Source organism: Gopherus flavomarginatus, chromosome 2, assembly GCF_025201925.1.
Source record: "Gopherus flavomarginatus isolate rGopFla2 chromosome 2, rGopFla2.mat.asm, whole genome shotgun sequence".
Lineage (NCBI taxonomy): Eukaryota > Metazoa > Chordata > Testudines > Testudinidae > Gopherus > Gopherus flavomarginatus.
Genome location: NC_066618.1, coordinates 127,691,072 through 127,710,807, shown reverse-complemented (window position 1 = coordinate 127,710,807; position 19,736 = coordinate 127,691,072). Strand labels below are relative to the sequence as shown.

Genomic DNA, 19,736 nt, shown 5'->3' with positions numbered 1-19,736 from the left:
AAATAAACAAGGGGAAGGAGACAAAAGAAGGCAGCTTCCCCTGAAGATGTGGAAGGTATAGAATTTCAGGGTTGGAAAAGACCTCAGGAGGTCATCTAGTCCAACCCCCTGCTCAAAGCAGAATCCTCAACTAAATCATCCCAGCCACGGCTTTGTCAAGCCTGATCTTAAAAACCTCTAAGTAAAGAGATTCCACCACCTCCCTAGGTAACCCATTCCACTGCTTCACCACCCTCCTAGTGAAAAAGTTTTTCCCAATATCCAACCTAAACCTCCCCAACTGCAACTTGAGACCATTACTCCTTGTTCTGTCATCTGGTATCACTAAGAACAGTCTAGATCCATCCTCTTTTGGAACCCCCTTTCAGGTAGTTGAAAGCAGCTATCAAATCCTCCCTCATTCTTCTCTTCTGCAGACTAAACAATCCCAGTTCCTTCATCCTCTCCTCATAAATTATGTGCTCCAGTCCCCTAATCATTTTTGTTGCCCTCTGCTGGACTCTTTCCAATTTTTCCACATCCTTCTTGTAGTGTGGGGCCCAAAACTGGACACAGTACTCCAGATGAGGTCTCACCAATGCTGAATAGAGGGGAATGATCTTGTACCTTGATCTGTTGGCAGTGCCCGAACTTATACAGCCCAAATTGCCGTTAGCCTTCTTGGCAACAAGGGCACACTGTCATCTCATATCCAGCTTCTCATCCACTGTAACCCCTAGGTTCTTTTCTCCAGAACTGCTTCCTAGCCATTCGGTCCCTAGTCTGTAGCAGTGCATGGGATTCTTCCGTCCTAAGTGTAGGACTCTGTACTTGTCAAACCTCATCAGATTGCTTTTGGTCCAATCCTCTAATTTGTCTCGGTCCCTCTGTATGCTATTCCTACCCTCCAGGGTATCTACTACACCTCCCAGTTTAGTGTAATCTGCAAAGATGCTGAGGGTGCAATTCATGCCATCCTCCAGATCATTAATGAAGATATTGAACAAAACCGTCCCCAGGACTGACCTTTGGGGCACTCTCCTTGATACCAGCTGCCAACTAGACATGGAGCCATTGATCACTACCCATTGAGCCTGACGATCTAGCCAGCTTTCTATCCACCTTATAGTCCATTCCCAGCCCTTACTTGTTTAACTTGCCAGCAAGAATACTGTGGGAGACCATATCTAAAGCTTTACTGAAGTCAAGGAATAATATGTCCACTGCCTTCCCCTCATCCACAGAGCCAGTTATCTCATCATAGAAGGCAATTAAGTTAGTAAGACATGACTTGCCCTTGGTGAATCCATGCTGACGGTTCCTGATCACTTTCTTCTCCCCTAAGTGCATCAGAATTGATTCCTTGAGGACCTGCTCCATGATTTTTCCAGGGACTGAGGTGAGGCTGACTGGCCTGTAGTTTCCCGGATCCTCCTCCTTCCCTTTTTTAAAGAGGAGCGCTACATTAGCCTTTTTCCAGTCATCCGATAAAAAGGTTTTTAAATGGTACTGTATAATAAAACATGCATCCAACTTTTTAGGGAAAATTATCTATTTGCTTAAAAGTGAGATCTTCTTTTTCCCAAGAGTATACTAATCCTCCACTGACAAGCATTTTAACTCATGAGACAGGAGTTTTCTTTTTATAAATCTCAGCTCCAGTCAACTGTTCTCTAACCCATTTTGTTGTTACCTGATTAGCTTTGTCACTCAAGTTTTCTTTACTGTAGTTGCTCAAGTGTCCTTACTTTATTACATTGGAACCTAAAAGACTTTAATAAAAGTCAGGCACAGCCTGCCTAAAGACTATCCCCTTGCCAAATTTTAATGCCCTATAGGAGATTGAGTGGTTACAAAAAAGGCAGAAGATTTTTAATTATAGGGGTTGGTGCTTTGCTTCTTTTAATTAATATTGCAATGGATTTGCTATCATGGCAAGTTATATAAATTAATAATTCTATAAATTTTATGTATGATGAGTACGGCTAACACCTTTCCATCTAAAGGCTGAATACATGCTTATCTTTTATCAGTGAGTTTACTTCAAAATTGAGAGAAGTCTTGCTTTAGACAGGCACTTAATTTTAATTTTTTTACTTTTTAAAAATGCATCTGCAAGGGTTCTATAAATCAAAACAGGTGATATACCATTGTTACAGGATATTTTAAATACTAATTTACTCTTGACTTTAAAAATCTTACTTATGTGTGACCCCTATGACTTTTTAAATCAGTAGTTTTGAAAAGTAACAGAAAAGCTGTATAAAAGTACATTTGAAGAAGTATACGTCAACACCCGCACTTTTCAAATGGCTAAAACTATTTTACCTCTGGTCTGATAATCCATGTGGCTCCTATGACGTCCAGATGTCTAGTACAATATAATAATATTGGTACATTTCTTTGTGATATTTACAAAGAAAATGCTTGCATTTATTTTTTATGTAAATTTTTTGAAGTTTAGTTTAAGATAAAAGTTCCTATTCAAGATTAATTTGCATTATTTTTTGAATGTCAAGTATTGCTGTGTGCTGATTAAACCCTCTTTTGCAAGTAGTTTGTCCTTTTTATTGTTCCTCTCTTTTATTAGTATCTTTTGCTAATAAAAGTAGTATAGAAACTCAGTCTGTATACAGCTAAGTCAAGTCTAAATAGAGCAACTAAGGTACACTTTTTTTAAAGGTTGTTTTTAATACATTTTAAATTTTTGTGTTCAATTTTTCAAATTTAGTATTGTCCTGCATATACAGTGTTTAGTGTTCCTTGTTTGTGGTAATACTGTTTTTTTCTTGCTGTTTGTTCTCCCTTAGTCTGCTACTGTGGGAGTACCTTTCGAGATGTATTGTGTGGAACAAATGAAGAGTTTTCTGATGGATTTGGAAAGTTCTCCTGCCAGAAGACATGTGACAAGTAAGGGCCTCTTTCTCCCCAAAAAACCTAAAGCAAAAATTACATTTTATTCAACACTCAGTGACTGATACCCTTGTAATTCCTTACATATTTCTTTTTTAGAAAATTAAATTGTGGAAGGCACAGCTGTATGCAGATATGTCATCCTGAGCCCTGCCAACTTTGTCCACGACTTCCCCAAGTAGTGCACTGCTGTCCTTGTGGGCAGACTCTTCTTAGCAGATTACTAAAACTAGGATGTATTGAGCGTAAACTGTGCACGGATCCCATCCCATCGTGTGGAAAAACATGTGGCAAACCTCTACCTTGTGGTAGCCGTGGTAACTAGAACTTTGTACTTTAAATGCTTACAAACACATTTCATTACTAAAGAGGCAGGTAGTCCAGATTCATATTTTTTTTTAAATAGATTCAGAAAGAACAAAAATCCAGTATTCGTAGAAAGTGTTCATGATTGGGTGGTTGTAGTCAAGTTGAATTTATAAAAGCCTCCGTAGAATTTGCAACCCAAATCTTGAATAATTGTTATTGGACTTGAGAATCAGAAAGTGCAGCTGTCTAGAAACAAATGAAACTGACCAGCTTTTTTAGCATTGCCTGTATGGATCCCCACTGTAGGTGGTACACATGTTGTGGGAGGCAAGTGCAGAAATTTCTAGAAAACAAGTGTCCAATGGGACTGCATATGAACCCTGCCTGTGTCTCCATGTCTTTAGTTCCTCCAGATCTTTCTGGCCAGCCAGCTGAGTTCTACAGCATGTCATTTCCCTGTCAGTTCCCTTTATCCCTTACAGAAAAGTTAATTTCTGTAAGGGCACCAGAGCAAATGAAACTTTTAAATGGCATTTGCTCTGGTGCTCTTGTGGGCCTGCCCATGAGGGCCTTGCACTTTTTGCTTCACTGCTCCCAGGGATAGGATCCAAGGTCCACTCTGAGATCACTTACTGAGACTCCTTCTGTTCACCATGGAACAAGTGAGGCAGCATCTACTACTTGAATGACTCCTTGCCCGGGGGGGCTCTGGCTTTTTTGCCGCCCCAAGCACGGCAGTCAGGCAACCAGCCTTCGGCGGCTTGCCTACGAGAGGTCACCGGTCCTGCAGATTCAGCATGCCCGCAGCTGAATTGCCACTGGCGGACCTCCTGCAGGCAAGCCGCCGAAGGCTACCTAACTGCCGCCCTTGCAGGGACCGGCAGGGCGCCCCTCGTGGCTTGCTGCCTCAGGCACGCGCTTTGAGCGCTGGGTGCCTGGAGCCCCCGCTGCTCCTTGCTGATGGGTCCCTGCAGAGAAAAGTCCACCATATCCATATGGAATAAAGGTATCTTAAACCTGTTGAGCTACATGGGTGCAGGTGCCCATATCGCAGAAGACCGAAGGACGATTGTGTAGAAGAGGAGAGTGGAAAAAAAGGCTTATATCAGCAGGATCTCCTTTGCCTAAGAGCCTTCTTACCAGCAATTCTCTCCTCCAGCCCTCTTTATCATCAGTGTAATGGGAAGATGAAGATGCTACTGACAACAGTACTTACTTTTTTGCCAAACAGTTGTCAGCGTTGGCACGCTCTTCCTCCCTGTTCTGTTCAAGGGTTTTTAAGAGTGTCTCCATTAGTCTCCCAATAAACCTTGAACTTTTGAAGGCCAACTTAAAATGACATACTCTCCACAGATCTGTTATACTAAGTCATCAGCCTATTTGTCATTTTGAAGGCAGAACCACTCCTGCCAGTCTCTGTCAGGAAGGTGTATGGCCTGGCCCAGCCCATGAGTATCCAACCAATTTTTTTTCATTCTTCCTGTACCTCTACAGGCAGTTCCAGACACACACTGCTGCTGAGGAGAAAATGAAAGGAAAAAAAATCTTTAAACTTCAGCTGCAGAATCATTAGAACTGTACTGTCGGTTTGCCCTCTGACAGAGGGAAAGCCCTCCTTTGTGTTTGCCTGAGACGTCAGCAGCTTGACCCCCTGCTTATCTTTATGGAACAGTATCTGATGGACAAACCCAGGAAGAAGACAGAATATACATTACAAACCCTTTGCAAGCAGCCAGTCTGAGCAGGAGGCGCTTTGGCCCCCTTACCACACAAACAGTCTCGGATGTCCTTACACGGGCAAAAAGCATGGTAGATAAACTGCAGTGTCTGGTATTCCTGCTCATCCTCATGGTGGGTAACACAAAGAAGATTGAACTATGAGCTGCATCAGTTTCTCTGTATCCTTCAGTGGATTGACGGAGATTTCTTTTTCTTTTGAAGGCACAAGTCCCTCTGGGGCATGTTGCCTTAGACCCGCTCCTTGGTACATTGTACAGTACAGTACAGTCTCCTCCTTTAATCCTCTCTATCTTGCCACATGGATGGGGCAAAAGGCCTAAAACTACCTAAGAAGAGCCAGAGCAATTTCAGCTTTGTGCAGTATTGGCTTGGGAGAAGAGAGGTAGCATGCATCGTAGGAGTGGTGATAGCATGCATTGTAGGAGTGGTCATCAGGTCATTCTCTTACCTATTTAAAGTTCAAATTGAATGTCTAGTCCTTAGCTGACCCTTGGGGTGGAAGAGGTGCTTCAGTCTGTAATAGGTTAATAGGAGGCATCGGACTCCTCGCTAAGCTTGGATGACCAGGTAGCATCAGTTTCCAAAAATGACTTTACACCTCCAACTTCTTAGGAAGCTATGTCCTTTCCTCTGGGATGAGTGGTCACAGTGATCCCTGCATTTGTCACCTCCAAGGTAGAATAATTAAAGATTAGGGTTGGAAGAGACCTTAGGAGGTCTTCTAGTCCAACCCCCTGCTCAAAGCAGGACCAACCCCAACTAAATCTTCCCAGCCAAGGTTTTGTCGAGATACAAAAGCAGCACTTAAAGACGATAAAGTCATTGCAGAGAAACTAAATTAATTCTTTGCTTCAGTGTTCGCGGCTGAGGCTGTTAGGGAGATTCCCAAACCTGAGCTGGCTTTTGTAGGTGACAAATCTGAGGAATTGTCACTGATTGAGGTGTCACTAGAAGAGGTTTTGGAATTAATTGATAAACTTAACAGTAACAAGTCACCAGAACCGGATGGCATTCACCCAAGCGTTCTGAAAGAACTCAAATGTGAAATTGCAGAGCTACTAACTATGGTTTGTAACCTGTCCTTTAAATCCGCTTCTGTACTCAATGACTGGAACATAGCTGATGTAACGCTAATCTTTAAAAACGGCTCTAGAGCTGATCCTGGCAATTAGAGACCAGTAAGTCTAACATCAGTACCGGGCAAATTAGTTGAAATAATCATAAAGAATAAAATTGTCAGACACATAGAAGAACATAAATTGTTGGGCAAAAGTCAGCATGGTTTCTGTAAAGAGAATTTTTTTTTTTAAAATAAAAAAAAGAGAGAAATCATGTCTTACTAATCTATTCTAGTTCTTTGAAGGGGTCAACAGACATGTGGACAAGGGGGATCCTGTGGACATAGTGCACGGGCGAGTCTCATCTTACGCGCATTTAACATGCTCAAATTCAACTTTGCGCGGTCGGCAAAAACAAAACGAAAAAAGGAGGAAAAATAACAATTTAAATACTCTACCTGTAGTGCGGGCAATTTCGCCCGCCATTGCACTCAGTATAATTTGACTATATGCAATTTTCACTTTACATGCTGACAGCGGAATGTAACCCCAGCGTAAGATGAGACTCGCTTGTACTTAGATTTCCAGAAAACCTTTGACAAGGTCCCTCACCAAAGGCTGTTACCTAAATTAAGTTGTCATGGTATAAGAGGGAGGATCCTTCCATGGATTGAGAACTGGTTAAAAGACAGGGAACAGAGGGTAGGAATAAATGGTAAATTTTCAGAATGGACAGGGGTAAACTAGTGGTGTTCCCCAAGAGTCAGTCCTAGGACCAATCCTACCAGTTTATTCATAAATGATCTGGAGAAAGGGGTAAACAGTGAGGTGGCAATGTTTGCAAATGATAGTAAACTGCTCAAGGGAGTTAAGACCAAAGCAGACTGTGAAGAACTTCAAAAAGATCTCACAAAACTAAGTGATTGGGCAACAAAATGGCAAATGAAATTTCATGTGGATAAATGTAAAGTAATGCACATTGGGAGAAAAAATTCCAACTATACATACAATATAATTGGGGCTAATTTAGCTACAACTAACCAGGAAAAAGATTTTGGAGTCATCGTGGATAGTTCTCTGAAGACGTCCATGCAGTGTGCAGCGGCAGTCAAAAAAGCAAACAGTGTGTTTGGAATCATTAAAAAGGGGATAGAGAATAAGATGGAGAATGTATTATTGCCCTTATATAAATCCGTGGAACGCCCATATCTTGAATACTGCGTACAGATGTGGTCTCCTCATCTCAGAAAAGATATACTGGCATTAGAAAAGGTTCAGAGAAGGGCAACTAAAATGCTTAGGTGTTTGGAACGGGTCCCATATGAGGAGAGATTAAAGAGGCTAGGACTTTTCAGCTTGGAAAAGAGGAGACTAAGCGGGGATATAAACTCATGAGTGGTGTGGAGAAAGTGAATAAAGAAAAGTTATTTACTTGTTCCCATAATATAAGAACTAGGGGCCACCAAATGAAATTAATGGGCAGCAGGTTTAAAACAAATAAAAGGAAGTTCTTCACACAGTGCACAGTCAGCTTGTGGAACTCCTTGCCTGAGGAGGTTGTGAAGGCTAGGACTATAACAGGGTTTAAAAGAGAACTGGATAAATTCATGGAGGTTAAGTTCATTAATGGCTGTTAGCCAGGATGGCTAAGGAATGTGTCTAGCCAGCCTCTGTTTGTCAGAGGGTGGTGATGGATGGCAGGAGAGAGATCGCTTGATCATTACCTGTTAGGTTCTCTCCCTCTGGGGCACCTGGCATTGGCCACTGTTGGTAAACAGGATACTGGGCTGGATGGACCTTTGGTCTGACCCAGTACGGCCATTCTTATGTCAAGCTGGGCCATAAAATCCTCTAAGGATGGAGATTCTATCACCTTCTTACGTAACCCATTCCAGTGCTTCACCGCCCTACTAGTGAAATAGTTTTTCCTAATATCCAACCTAGACCTCCCGCACTGCAACTTGAGACCATTGCTCCTTGTTCTGTCATCTGTCAACTCTCCTTCAACTCCCCTCTCACTCTTCTGCAGACTACATAAGCCCAATTCCCTCAGCTTCTCCTCATAAATCATGTGCCCCACCCCCCTAATCATTTTTGTTGTCCTCCGCTGGACTCTCTCCAATTTGTCCACATCCTTTCTGTAGCTGGGGGCCCAAAATTGGACGCAGTACTCCAGATGTGGCCTCATCAGTGCCAAATAGAGGGGAATAATCACTTCCCTCTATCTGCTGGCAACGCTCCTACTAATGCAGCCCAATATGCTGTTAGCCTTCTTGGCAACAAAGGCACAAGGTTAACTCTCATCCAGCTTCTCGTCCACTGTAATCCCCAAGTTGTTTTCTGAAGAACTGCCGCTTAGCCAGTTAGTCCTCGTTGTGTAGCAGTGCATGGGATTCTTCTGTCCTAAGTGCAGGACTCTGCACTTGTCCTTGTTGAACCTCATCAGATTTTTTTTGGCCCAATCCTCCAATTTTTCTAGGTCATTCTGGACCCTATTCCTACCTTCCAGCATATCTACCTCTTCCCCAGGCTTAATGTCATCCACAGACTTGCTGAGGGTGCAGAGCACTGTAGTTAACTGTGTGTGAAGGTGAATGTGAAGATGATGCATAGGTTCCAGCTGGGACAGAAGGGTCTACCTGCCTATTCCATGGCCGAGGCTGTCATGAGGAACTAAGTCCATCCCCTGGCTCCCGGTCAGCTTTCAATGCCAATTTAAGGCATTGGCCCTAATATTCAAAGTAATTAATGGATTGAGCCTCAGCTATGTCAAAGACTTAAATTCCATCTGTGAACTACTCGGTGCTGATGTTCTGTTGCAGACTGGGATTCACTGTATCTTTTAAAAAGAACAGGAGTAGTTGTGGCACCTTAGAGACTAACAAATTTATTTGAGCATAAGCTTTCGTGGGCTACAGCCACTTCATCGGATGCATAGACTAGAACATGCAGCAAGAAGATATTTATACATACAGAGAACATGAAAAGGTGGAAGTAGCCATACCAAGTGTAAGAGACCAATCAATTGAGATGAGCTGTTATCGGCAGGAGAAAAACAACTTTTGAAGTGATAATCGAGATGACCAGTCCACACAAGCCGTCCATTTCCTAGACACTACTGTGCTAATAAGCGAAGGTCACAAAAACCACTCTATACCGGAAACCTACTGACCGCTATACTTACCTACATGGCTCCAGCTTCCATCCAGGAAACACCACATGATCCATTGTCTACAACCAAGCTCTAAGATACAACCGCATTTGCTCCAATCCCTCAGACAGAGACAAACACCTACAAGAACTCTATCAAGCATTCTTAAAACTACAATACCCACCTGTCATAACCTAGTCCCAGATTTGGACCTTAGCGTCCAAAATATGGGGGTTAGCATGAAAACCTCCAAGCTTAGTTACCAGCTTGGACCTGGTAAAGGTGCCACCACCCAAAAAATTAGAGTGTTTTGGGGCACTCTGGTCCCCCCAACAACCTTCCCTGGGGACCCCAAGACCCAAATTCCTTGAGTCTTATAACAAAGGGAAATAAACCTTTTCCCTTCCCCCCTCCAGGTGTTCCTGGAGAGATACACAGAAGCAAGCTCCGTGAATCTAAACAGAGGGACTCCACCTTCCCCGTTCCCAGTCCTGGAAAACAGAATTACTTCCCTCTTCACCTAGAGTGTATGCAAAGTCAGGCTAGTAAATCTAACACACACAGATTTCCCCCTGACTTCTTCCTCCCACCAATTCCCTGGTGAGCACAGACTCAATTCCCTGGAGTTCCCCACTAAAGAAAAACTCCAACAGGTCTTAAAGAGAAAGCTTTATGTAAAAAGGAAAAAAAAATACATAAAAATGGTCTCTCTGTATTAAGGTGACAAATACAGGGTCAATTGCTTAAAAGAAATATGAATAAACAGCCTTATTCAAAAAGAATACAATTCAAAACGCTCCAGCAACTACACACATGTAAAATACAAAAAAACATATAAATCACTATCTGATCTTTTGTACTTACAACTGGGAAACAGAAATCCTCCCATAGCTGAGAGAGAGACAGGCAGAAGACAAAGAACTCAGACACAAACTTCCCTCCACCCAGACCTGAAAAAGTCTGGTTTCCTGATTGGTCCTCTGGTCAAGTGCTTCAGGTTACCTCTTTCCAGGTGTAAGAGACATTAACCCTTAGCTATCTGTTTGACACCACCTTCTGAAGTGAAAAAACAGATTGACAGAGGCAGAAGAGTACCCAGGAGTCACCTACTACGGGACAGGTCCAACAAAGAAAATAAGAGTACGCCACTAGCCGTCACCTTCAGCCCCCAACTAAAACCTCTCCAGCGCATCATCAAAGATCTACAACCTATCCTGAAAGATGATCCCTCACTCTCACAGATCTTGGGAGACAGACCAGTCCTCACTTACAGACCCTGACCTGAAGCAAATACTCACCAACAACCGCGTACCATACAACATAAACACTAACCCAGGAACCTATCCTTGCAACAAAGCCCGATGCCAACTCTGTCCACATATTTATTCAAGTGACACCATCACAGGACCTAATCACATCAGTCACGCCATCAGGGGCTCGTTCACCTGCATATCTAACAACGTGATATATGCCATCATGTGCCAGCAATGCCCCTCTGCCATATACATTGGCCAAACCAGACAGTCTCTATGCAAGAAAAAAAAAAGAAAAAAAAAAAGGGACACAAATCTGACATCAGGAATCATAACATTCAAAAACCAGTGAGAGAACACTTCAGCCTCTCTAGCCACTCAGCAACAGACTTGAAGGTGGCAATTTTACTACAAAAAACTTCAAAAACAGACTCCAGAGAGAGACTGCTGAACTTGAATTAATATGCAAATTAGATACAATTAACTTAGGTTTGAACAGAGGCTGGGAATGGTTGGGCCATTACACTAATTGAATCTATTTCCCCATGTTAAGTATCCTCTCGCCTTCTATGGGTTGTCTCGATTATCACTTCAAAAGTTGTTTTTCTCCTGCTGATAACAGCTCATCTCAATTGATTGGTCTCTTACAGTTGGTATAGCTACTTCCACTTTTTCATGTTCTCTGTATGTATAAATATCTTCTTGCTGTATGTTCCAGTCTATGCATCCGATGAAGTGGGCTGTAGCCCACGAAAGCTTATGCTCAAATAAATTTGTTAGTCTCTAAGGTGCTACAAGTACTCCTATTCTTTTTGCGGATACAGACTTGCACAACTGCTACTCTGAAAACTATATCTTTTGATTGAGATGAGAAATTTTGAAGTTTTTGCTTAAGCTGCATAAGGTGCATAAATAGTTATTCTTGAAATGAATTCTGTATTAGTCAGTAGATCTTATCTCAAACTGGCATGCTATTTAGGGGTGGGATCATTTCCTTCCAGGAACTGACAGGTCTGGTTTGGTCTTCAAACTGAAAATTAGGCTGGAGTCCCACTGTAATGGATCTGTGGACCTTATTATTTGGAGAGAAGAAATTTTCAGATAAACTCAGATACATTTTTGCTCTTTAGAGCTGGGCAAACTTTTTCTCCAATTGCTGTTTCTATCTAAAGAATGCCAAGTTCACGCACACAAGGCACTATAAAAGCAGCAAAGAGTCCTGTGGCGCCTTTATAGACTAACAGACGTATTGGAGCATGAGCTTTCGTGGGTGAATACACACTTCGTCGGATACTTGACAAGTCACTATTCCTCTCACACAGTTTGGATCCATGAAGGCAATCATTTTGAAGAACCATAGATGATATAGGAAGTGGCTAATTTTTATTTTCCTTTTCCAAGCTACAGAAGGTCAGTATAGATAGTGAAAAATGAATGTTTAATTTTTCAACATTTTTAAAAAAAAAAATCAGATTATACATATAGGGAAATTTTGTGTTCAGAATGGTTTTTAACATAGTGCTCCTCTGTTCATCTGGTTATACAGCACCACATTAAATCACAAGTTTATTGATGCTATATATTTATATGAAAAGTGTTTAGCAAAGTGTCTATTTTTAATATTACTAGTATAAAAATTGTGGAACTGAAACTCTAGAGGCCATAGACTTACTAAAATGAACAAGTACAATTTTGAGCTTTTTAAAAAATATTTCAAAGCAATACACAACTTTAAGTTGCAAATCTTATAATGCACCAAATTCTTACACTTTTTTTGACATAAAATCTGTAACATATACATGAGAAATACTAAGGGATTTGAAGGCGGTGTCTTGTGCCTGCAGCTCCCAACTCATGCAGAAGCCTCAATGTGACCACGGATGTTCATATGACATAGATATGAAGTACCAATGTTAAATTAAACCTTTTAATTTACAAATCATTCTTGCATTTTAATTTTTGGTAGATTTCATTCATACATGTGAAAATCTTTGCCATGAAGGAGAATGTGGACCGTGCTCTCGTACATCAAATATTTACTGTAGGTGTGCCTTCAAAACAAAGGTAAAAGTTTAAACACTAATCTCTAGTAACGAGCTCTTGAGCACTCTTAAAAATTATCCGGGGGAAGGGGGCACTATACACTGTAATAGCAAGTAGTACTGCCAGGTTGTAAAACCAGTAGAAAAATAGCTAGCTCAACGTGTGGGCCATTTACTTATATGTTTCATCAAGTTCAGGAGTGTGCTTTTCAGTTTATATGTACATGATTTTATTCATTAATTTAGCTGTGGAAAACCCATCTTCTACCACAAAACTACTAAAATTCAGTGAATGTTATTTCCACCAAAAGCATTGTTAGAAGGATGTCAAGTGCATAGTGATTTTATGTGGAGTTTTGGAGAGTGGTGTTCATGCTGTGGAATGTTGCTAGTGCTGCCGTATTAATGCTGCTAGGGCTGCTATTCTTGGAGCTTTGGTGTTAGCTGCACTAGAAGAAAATGCAACGTATTGATTCATTAGACCTCAGTCTTATTCCTAAAGAAAGACCGCATGCTCAGTTTGGTGGCAAAGGCACTCAGCCAGGTTTACTGTCGTCAAAGCACTGTCTTAGTGCCCCATGGGAGCTCAGCTACACTAACATGTATACCCTTGACTAGGTACCAGTTCAATCAACAGACCAGGATGTTATCCCCTAAACTATTAGAAAGATGCCCTGCATGATTTTCTTTTCATATATTGATACAAACAAGTTACATATTACATTCCATATGCTTTTTTTTATAATACTGTATCTTGTACGGACTAGTTTGAACAAAATATCTTCATCCATTATCCTATCCTTCCCTCTTTATCTTATGAGGGATCTGTGGGTCCATGAGTGTAGCATTTCCTAGAAATTTTTTTATGCAGTTACTTGAGAACTCTGGGCATTTCTATACCATCCTCTCATGTCAGGAATGTGCTTTCTAATACCTAATGTGTTGTCATTCTGCCAAGGCCTGGTGAATGGTGGTTCACAGTCGTTGATTCACACTGTTAGTTATGCCTAAGGCTCCCACAAGGCTTACGGGGGAGTCATTTGTTTACCAGTCTCCTTTTCTTCCTCACTCTATACATTTGTACAGTGATCCAGCAGATTATCAGTTTGTACATTGTCAGTAACAGGCCAATTGTTTTCTTATTATTGTGCGGAACCAGATCTTTGAAGCAATATGATAGTTGTTGGAGCCTTAATGAATGTGACATTCATGTGTTCAACAGTATCTTCACACATGTATATCTGATGTTTCTGTGACTTTGCCAACAAGGTCCAATATGGTCCCTGCAAACTTGCTTTCCTGATAAAAGTTTGGGCAAAAGGCCTAGGATTATCTCTTATTGCTGTGAGTTCCACTATAGCATTTTTTAGCTTTTGCAGTTTCTCTGAGAACTCGAGATCCTGTCTTTGAAAAGTAAGAGTGAAGTCCATCAGGAAATACCACGTGTCCTGAAAATGGCATTTCTCAAGAACGTCCCAGTCATGGCGTTAACCTTGGCCATAGCGGCAGCTGATTGGTCAAACATCTTGGCATCTGGACTGCTTCCCCTATATGAATTTAAAAAACGCATTACAGGTCCAGTCTTGCTGCCTCTTTGTCACAGGAACTTGCTCTTCTGTGAGTAGAGTCCCTATGGGTGTTCCTCTTCAGGTGTACATGTGCCCATGAGTCTTCAGTTGAAGATCTTCATTAACAGTGTCTGGTCCACATGTTCTATACATCCTCATGCCATGCTGTGAGGCTAAATAGGTCTGCTTGGGCAGACCACCCTCAGTTGCTTCTCAACCACCTCGGCTTGAGATGGAGTTTTAGCAGGTCCACCTCAAGTGTGCCTTGGTGAAAAGAATTTTTTCCTAGCTGCTAGTTTAGTTCAGTCTAGTTTGTTAGATTAGTTTAGTAGTTGGGAGGATTATTTTTTCTTCTCCCCTCCTGGGGAGGCTTGTCTTCCTCAGGAGGGCATCCCTGGCTTGCCAGGGCTTAAACCACAAGTGGGCAAACTACAGCCCGGCCCCTGAGCTTCTGGCCCAGAAGGCTAGCCCCCAGTCCCTCCCCTGCTGTCCTCCCTCTCCCGCAGCCTCAGCTCGCTCACTCAACCGCCGTTGCAATGCTCTGGGCAGTGGGGCTGTGAGATCCTGGGGTAGTGCAGCTACAGAGCCTTGCCTGACCCGATGCTCTGTGCTGCGTAGTGGCAGCATTGCCTAGCTCCAGCGCCACCAGACACTGGTGCTCCAGGCAGCACAGTAAAGGGGGCAGGGAGCAGGGGGAGGTTGGATAGAGGGCAAGGGATAGAGTAAAGGGGGCAGGGGGAGGTTGAGGTGGTGGTCAGGGGGCGGGAGTGTGGATAGGGGTCAGGGTGGTCGGGTGGGGGAATGGGTTAAAAGGGGGCAGAAGTTCCAAGGGGTGCAGTCAGGAAGGAGGGGAGTTGAATGGGGTCCAGAAGAGTCCATCAGGGGCAGGGGTTCTGGGGACAGTCAGGGGAAAGGGAGAAAGGGTGGTTGGATGAGGCAGGGGTCATCAGGAATGAGAGGAGGGGTTGGATCGGATGGCGGGGGTCCAGGGGTGGTCAGGGGACAAGCAGCAGGAGGGTTGGATGGGGTAGGGGTCCCCGGGGGGAGGGTGTCAGGGGGCAAGAAGCGGGGGGGTTGGATGGGACAGGGGTCCCAAGGGGAGATAGGAGGTCGGGGCCAGGCCATGACCCCATCCCCTAACCTGCCCTCCATACAATTTACGGAACCTGATGCGGCCCTTAGGCCAAAAAGTTTGCCCACCCCTGGTTTAAATGTTGCCTTGCTTTCCAGGAGAGCCCAACCTGGTTAGCAGCAGCACTACAAATGTGCTCGCTGCCTAGAAGAGTCACACATCCCACATAAATGAGGCTTTTGTCTGGTCCTTAATTCCAGGGTGAAGAAGAACCTGGAGATCAAGTTGAGGCTACTTATGATGAAGCATTCCCTTTGTCCTGCTTCAGAGCCAGGTCAGCAATCTCCAGGCAGATCCAGTGTCCCTTCAAACTTGGCTCAGCACTCCTCCAGAAAGGGAAAGACTCCATAGTGCTCCTCAGAAGGTCTCTGGAAGAAGAGCTCTGACTCTCCTTGTAAAAAGTCTGCTCTGAAAAGACTTTGGTCTCCCAGTAGGTCAACCATCTCAGAAAATTCAACCCCTTGAACTGGTACTGTAGAGACAAAGGGCTCCTCCAGTTCCAGTGGGACTGGAAAACCCTGAAGCTCTTCTAAGAGCAAACACTGTTCCGAGCAAGCTTTGGTTTCATCTGGACATGGTAGAGATAGCAAAGAGGGTTGTTCTTCCAGACTGATACAGTTGGACATAGCTCTACCTCTGGTACCTCCCCTGATGGGTTCCTTGCTATGGTATAAGGCTAAACCTCCATCGGCGCCTACCTCAGGGTGCTCTAAATCTTCAGTATTGTGCATTTCTAGAGATAGGTGGACAGTTACATTGGTTCACAACTCCCTGACAGACAGGTTAAGCAGCTGCTTATCTGCAGACCAGAAATGGGAGATCCACAACACATTTCTAACCAACATATTTGCACAATGGGGTACTCCGCTGAGACCACTTTGTATCCCAGATGAACAAAAAGCTTCCCATGTATTGCTCCAGGGGAGCCATAAGCTGTGATTCCCAGGGCAATGCTCTCCTGCTTTCCTGGATGGATGACCTCAGATACCCCTTTCCTTCCTTCCCCCTACTACCTCAAGATGTACAGAAGATCTGTCACAACAGAGCCACCATTATCTTCCTAGCACCGTACTGGCCCAGACAGTTCTGGTTCACAGAACTCCTAATCATGTCAGCACACCCACCTATCAGGATTTTACTATTTTAGGATCACCTAGTTCAGAACAGGGGTAGTGGGGAGATCAAGCACCCTAACTTGGGCTCACTCCATCTTATGGCCTGGTACTTGGATGGGTGTCAGAAATAAAACATTCATGCTCCGTCCTTGTTCAAGAAATCCCTACCCAAACTAGAAAGGATTCTGCGAGAACCTGCTACCTGGCTAAATGGCTGTACTTTTCAGCCTGGGTATGTCACCACCACCATATGCATTCCAGTTATCCTCTGCTTAAAGACTTTAGGTCTGGCTCTAGTTTGCTGCGAGTACACCTAGCATTGATTAGTGCCTTTCTCCTTCTGGAAAAGGGACGTTCTGTCTTCATGCACCTGGCTACTGTGTGATTTATGAAGGGCTTGATCAGAACCTTCCCACTGGTCATTAAACCTCCCTTTCAATGGGACTTTAACCTTGTCCTGTCAACATTCTCTTTTGAACCTACAGCAAAACTTCCCCCTCCTGGGGGTATTACAGCTCACTCCATGTGAGGACAAGTTGCTTCCATGGCATCCTTATTGGACATTCTGCTGCAGAGCAGCAACTTGGAGGTCTGTCCACATGTTCATGACACACCTATGCTCTAACTCAAGCTGCAACTGTATACCAGCTGCTTCCTTGCACTCTCCTCGAGTCTGAACATTGCTTGCCTGTCAACCACATGTAGAATACACACAGGGATAATCACTCAGAAAAGAAATAGAGGGTACTTATTGTAACTGGAGGTTCTTAAGGAAGTGTGTTCCCTATCTCTATTCCCCTACTTGCCCTCCATCCATCAGGGCAGAGGGCTGGGGGAGGGGTTTCAGGGGAGAAGGCTGGGGTAGGGGGGATCAGGGATCCAGGTAGAGGGCAGTGGGGGTGTAGGGCAGAAATCTGGGTGTGAGGGGGATCAAGGCAGAGGGCTGGGGGTGTGGGGAGGTGTAAGGCAGAAGGCTGTGTGGGAGGGGGAGTTCAAGGGTCAGGGCAGAGGGCTGGGTGTGTGTGGGGGGTGCAGGGCAGAAGGCTGTGGGGGGTGTCAGAGCAGAGAGATGGGGCTGTGGGGGTGCAGGGCAGAGGGCTGGGTGTGTGTTGGGGTTGGGGGGTACAGGGCAGAGGGCTGAGTGTGCGGGGGGGCAGGGCAGAGGGCTGAGTGTGGGGGGTGCAGGGTAGAAGGCTGGGTGTGTGAGGAGGGTTCAAGGGTCAGGGCAGAGGGCTGGAGAGTATGGGGGTGCAGAGCAGAATGCTGAGTCTGGGGGGGGTCAGGGCAGAGGGCTGGAGGGCATGGAGGGTGCAGGGTAGAGAGATGGGGCTGTGGGGGTACAGGGCAGAAGGCTGGGTGTGTGGGGGATTCAAGGGTCGGAGCAGAGGGATGGGTGCGTGGGGGTGTAGGGCAGAAGGCTGTGTGTGGGGGGGGTCAGGGCAGAGGGCTGGGGTGCTCGGCTCGTGGGGGTGCTCCCAGCCCCCTGCTCTGAGCGGCTCGTGGGGGTGCTCCCAGCCCCCTGCCCCGAATGGCTCATGGGGGTGCTCCCAGTCCCCTGCCCTGAGCGGCTCACGGCAGGGGGCTGGAAGGGATATGCCTTGTTCCACCCCCTTCCCTAAGGCTCTGTCTCTATCTCTCTCTGCATCCTCTACGGAGCTGTGTGCATGCTGCTGCTTTTCCCCCTCCCACTCGCAAGGGCCGTCAACTAGCGCAGGGAAGGAGGGGGGCGGGGCAGGAAAGCACCATGCTAGGGGAAGGAGAGGGGGCGGGGGAAGCTTGGCTGCCGCAGAACCAAGTTTCTGCTTCCTGCCCCTGCAGGGGAGAGCGGTGGGCTGGGGGGCTGAGTTAGGCTGGGGGCCGGGACCACGGCAGGCAGCTGTGTGCCGCTAAAGATCGGCTTGCGTGAAGTGTTTGGCACGCGTGCCATAGGTTGCCAGCCCCTGATCTAGACTGTTCTCAGTGGTACCAGATGACAGAATAAGGAATAATGGTCTCAAGTTGCAGTGGGGGAGGTTGGATATTAGGAAAAACTTTTTCACTAGGAGGGTGGTGAAGCAGTTGAATGGGTTACCTAGGGAGGTGGTGGAATCTCCTTCCTTAGAGGTTTTTAAGGTCAGGCTTGAGGAAGCCCTGGCTGGGATGATTTAGTTGGGAATTGGTCCTGCTTTGAGCAGGGGGTTGGACTAGATGACCTCCTGAGGTCCCTTCCAACCCTGATATTCTGTGATTGATTTACTCACCCTTTGCAGTAATTGTGGTTCTTCGAGCTGTGTCCCCCTGTTGGTGATTATTACCCACCCTCCTTCCCCTCTGCTTCAGAGTTTCCTGTATAGAACATTGCGGTAGAGAAGGAGTTGAGGTGGTTTGCCTGCACAGACCTCTGTATCCTCTGTGTCGGGCACAGGAATATATGGGATGGATGCACAAACCGAGTGGAGACTAATGAAAACGTCCAATTGAAGTTGCATGGGGCACACACACCTGAAGTGGAGTCCCTATAGCGGGGCACATCTCAGAAAAACAGTTTTTACTGCACAGGGTGAGTAACCTCTCCTTATGTGTGTCATCAGTTATTGGCTGTGTGTGTGTTCTCTGTGTGCTGCTCTTGCTCTGGCCAGATAGCCTGTCCAGCAGGCTCCAGTCGACTTGTCCAAGAAGACCACAGGCTCCGTTCAGTAGCAAAGGAACTTGGCTAGGTTTATTGTCCATGAAGCACCGTCCTAATGTCCTGGCTCAATGGTTACAGGTACCCTAACACATGTCTGCCCATCACAATGGACTCAGCTCAGTGAACGGCGGGACTTTCCATTCTCCTCTTAGCTAAACAACACCCTCTCTGTGACCCCTCTTTTATACATTGATACAAACAAATTCCCTATTGCCCCTCTGATGTGGTTAGTTACCACCCTTTACATTGTACTTCTTGGTTTAATCAAAACATCTCTATCCATCATCCTATGATCCTGACCTTCTCTTTAAGAGGGCTCAGTGTGTCCCAGTATCATCTTCAGGGAGTGTGTTTACACCATAACCTTGTAGTTGGGTTTTCTGGCACTACTCTTCTAGACTGTGCTTACATGACTTAGTGCCTAAGCATATTTGTGTTTTTGCAACACCAGCCCTGTTCTTGCCAAATTCATGTATTGGACGGTGAACCTGCAAGCAGGCATCTGCTTTGTAAGAGGGCAGGGCTTGACTTTAGTTTGGGCCTTAGGTCTTACACTAGGCCCTTATATCAGGCCTCATGTCTCAGGGTACATCTACACTACAGGATAAATTCGAATTAGCTTAAACTGATTTTATAAAACAGATATTATAAAGTCGATTGTGTGCGTCCACACTAGGCACATTAATTCGGTGGTGTGCGTCCGTGGTCCGAGGCTAGCGTCGATTTCTGGAGTGGTGCACTGTGGGTAGCTACTGTAAAAGAATGAGGCCAATGAGGCCACGTCGATTTGCGTCCACACTAACCCTAA

The 19,736-nt window shown here is 44.8% G+C and overlaps 1 protein-coding gene across 1 annotated transcript in view; it reads left to right on the top strand.

The window, feature by feature from the left end:
* The window catches only part of NFX1 (nuclear transcription factor, X-box binding 1), a 195,243-nt gene that overhangs the window by 64,899 nt on the left and 110,608 nt on the right, over positions 1–19,736 (top strand). The window contains exons 8-10 of the mRNA XM_050938134.1: positions 2,790–2,889; positions 2,992–3,209; positions 12,370–12,467. Coding sequence (XP_050794091.1) covers positions 2,790–2,889; positions 2,992–3,209; positions 12,370–12,467 — 416 coding nt within the window. The remainder of the gene's footprint in view (positions 1–2,789; positions 2,890–2,991; positions 3,210–12,369; positions 12,468–19,736) is intronic.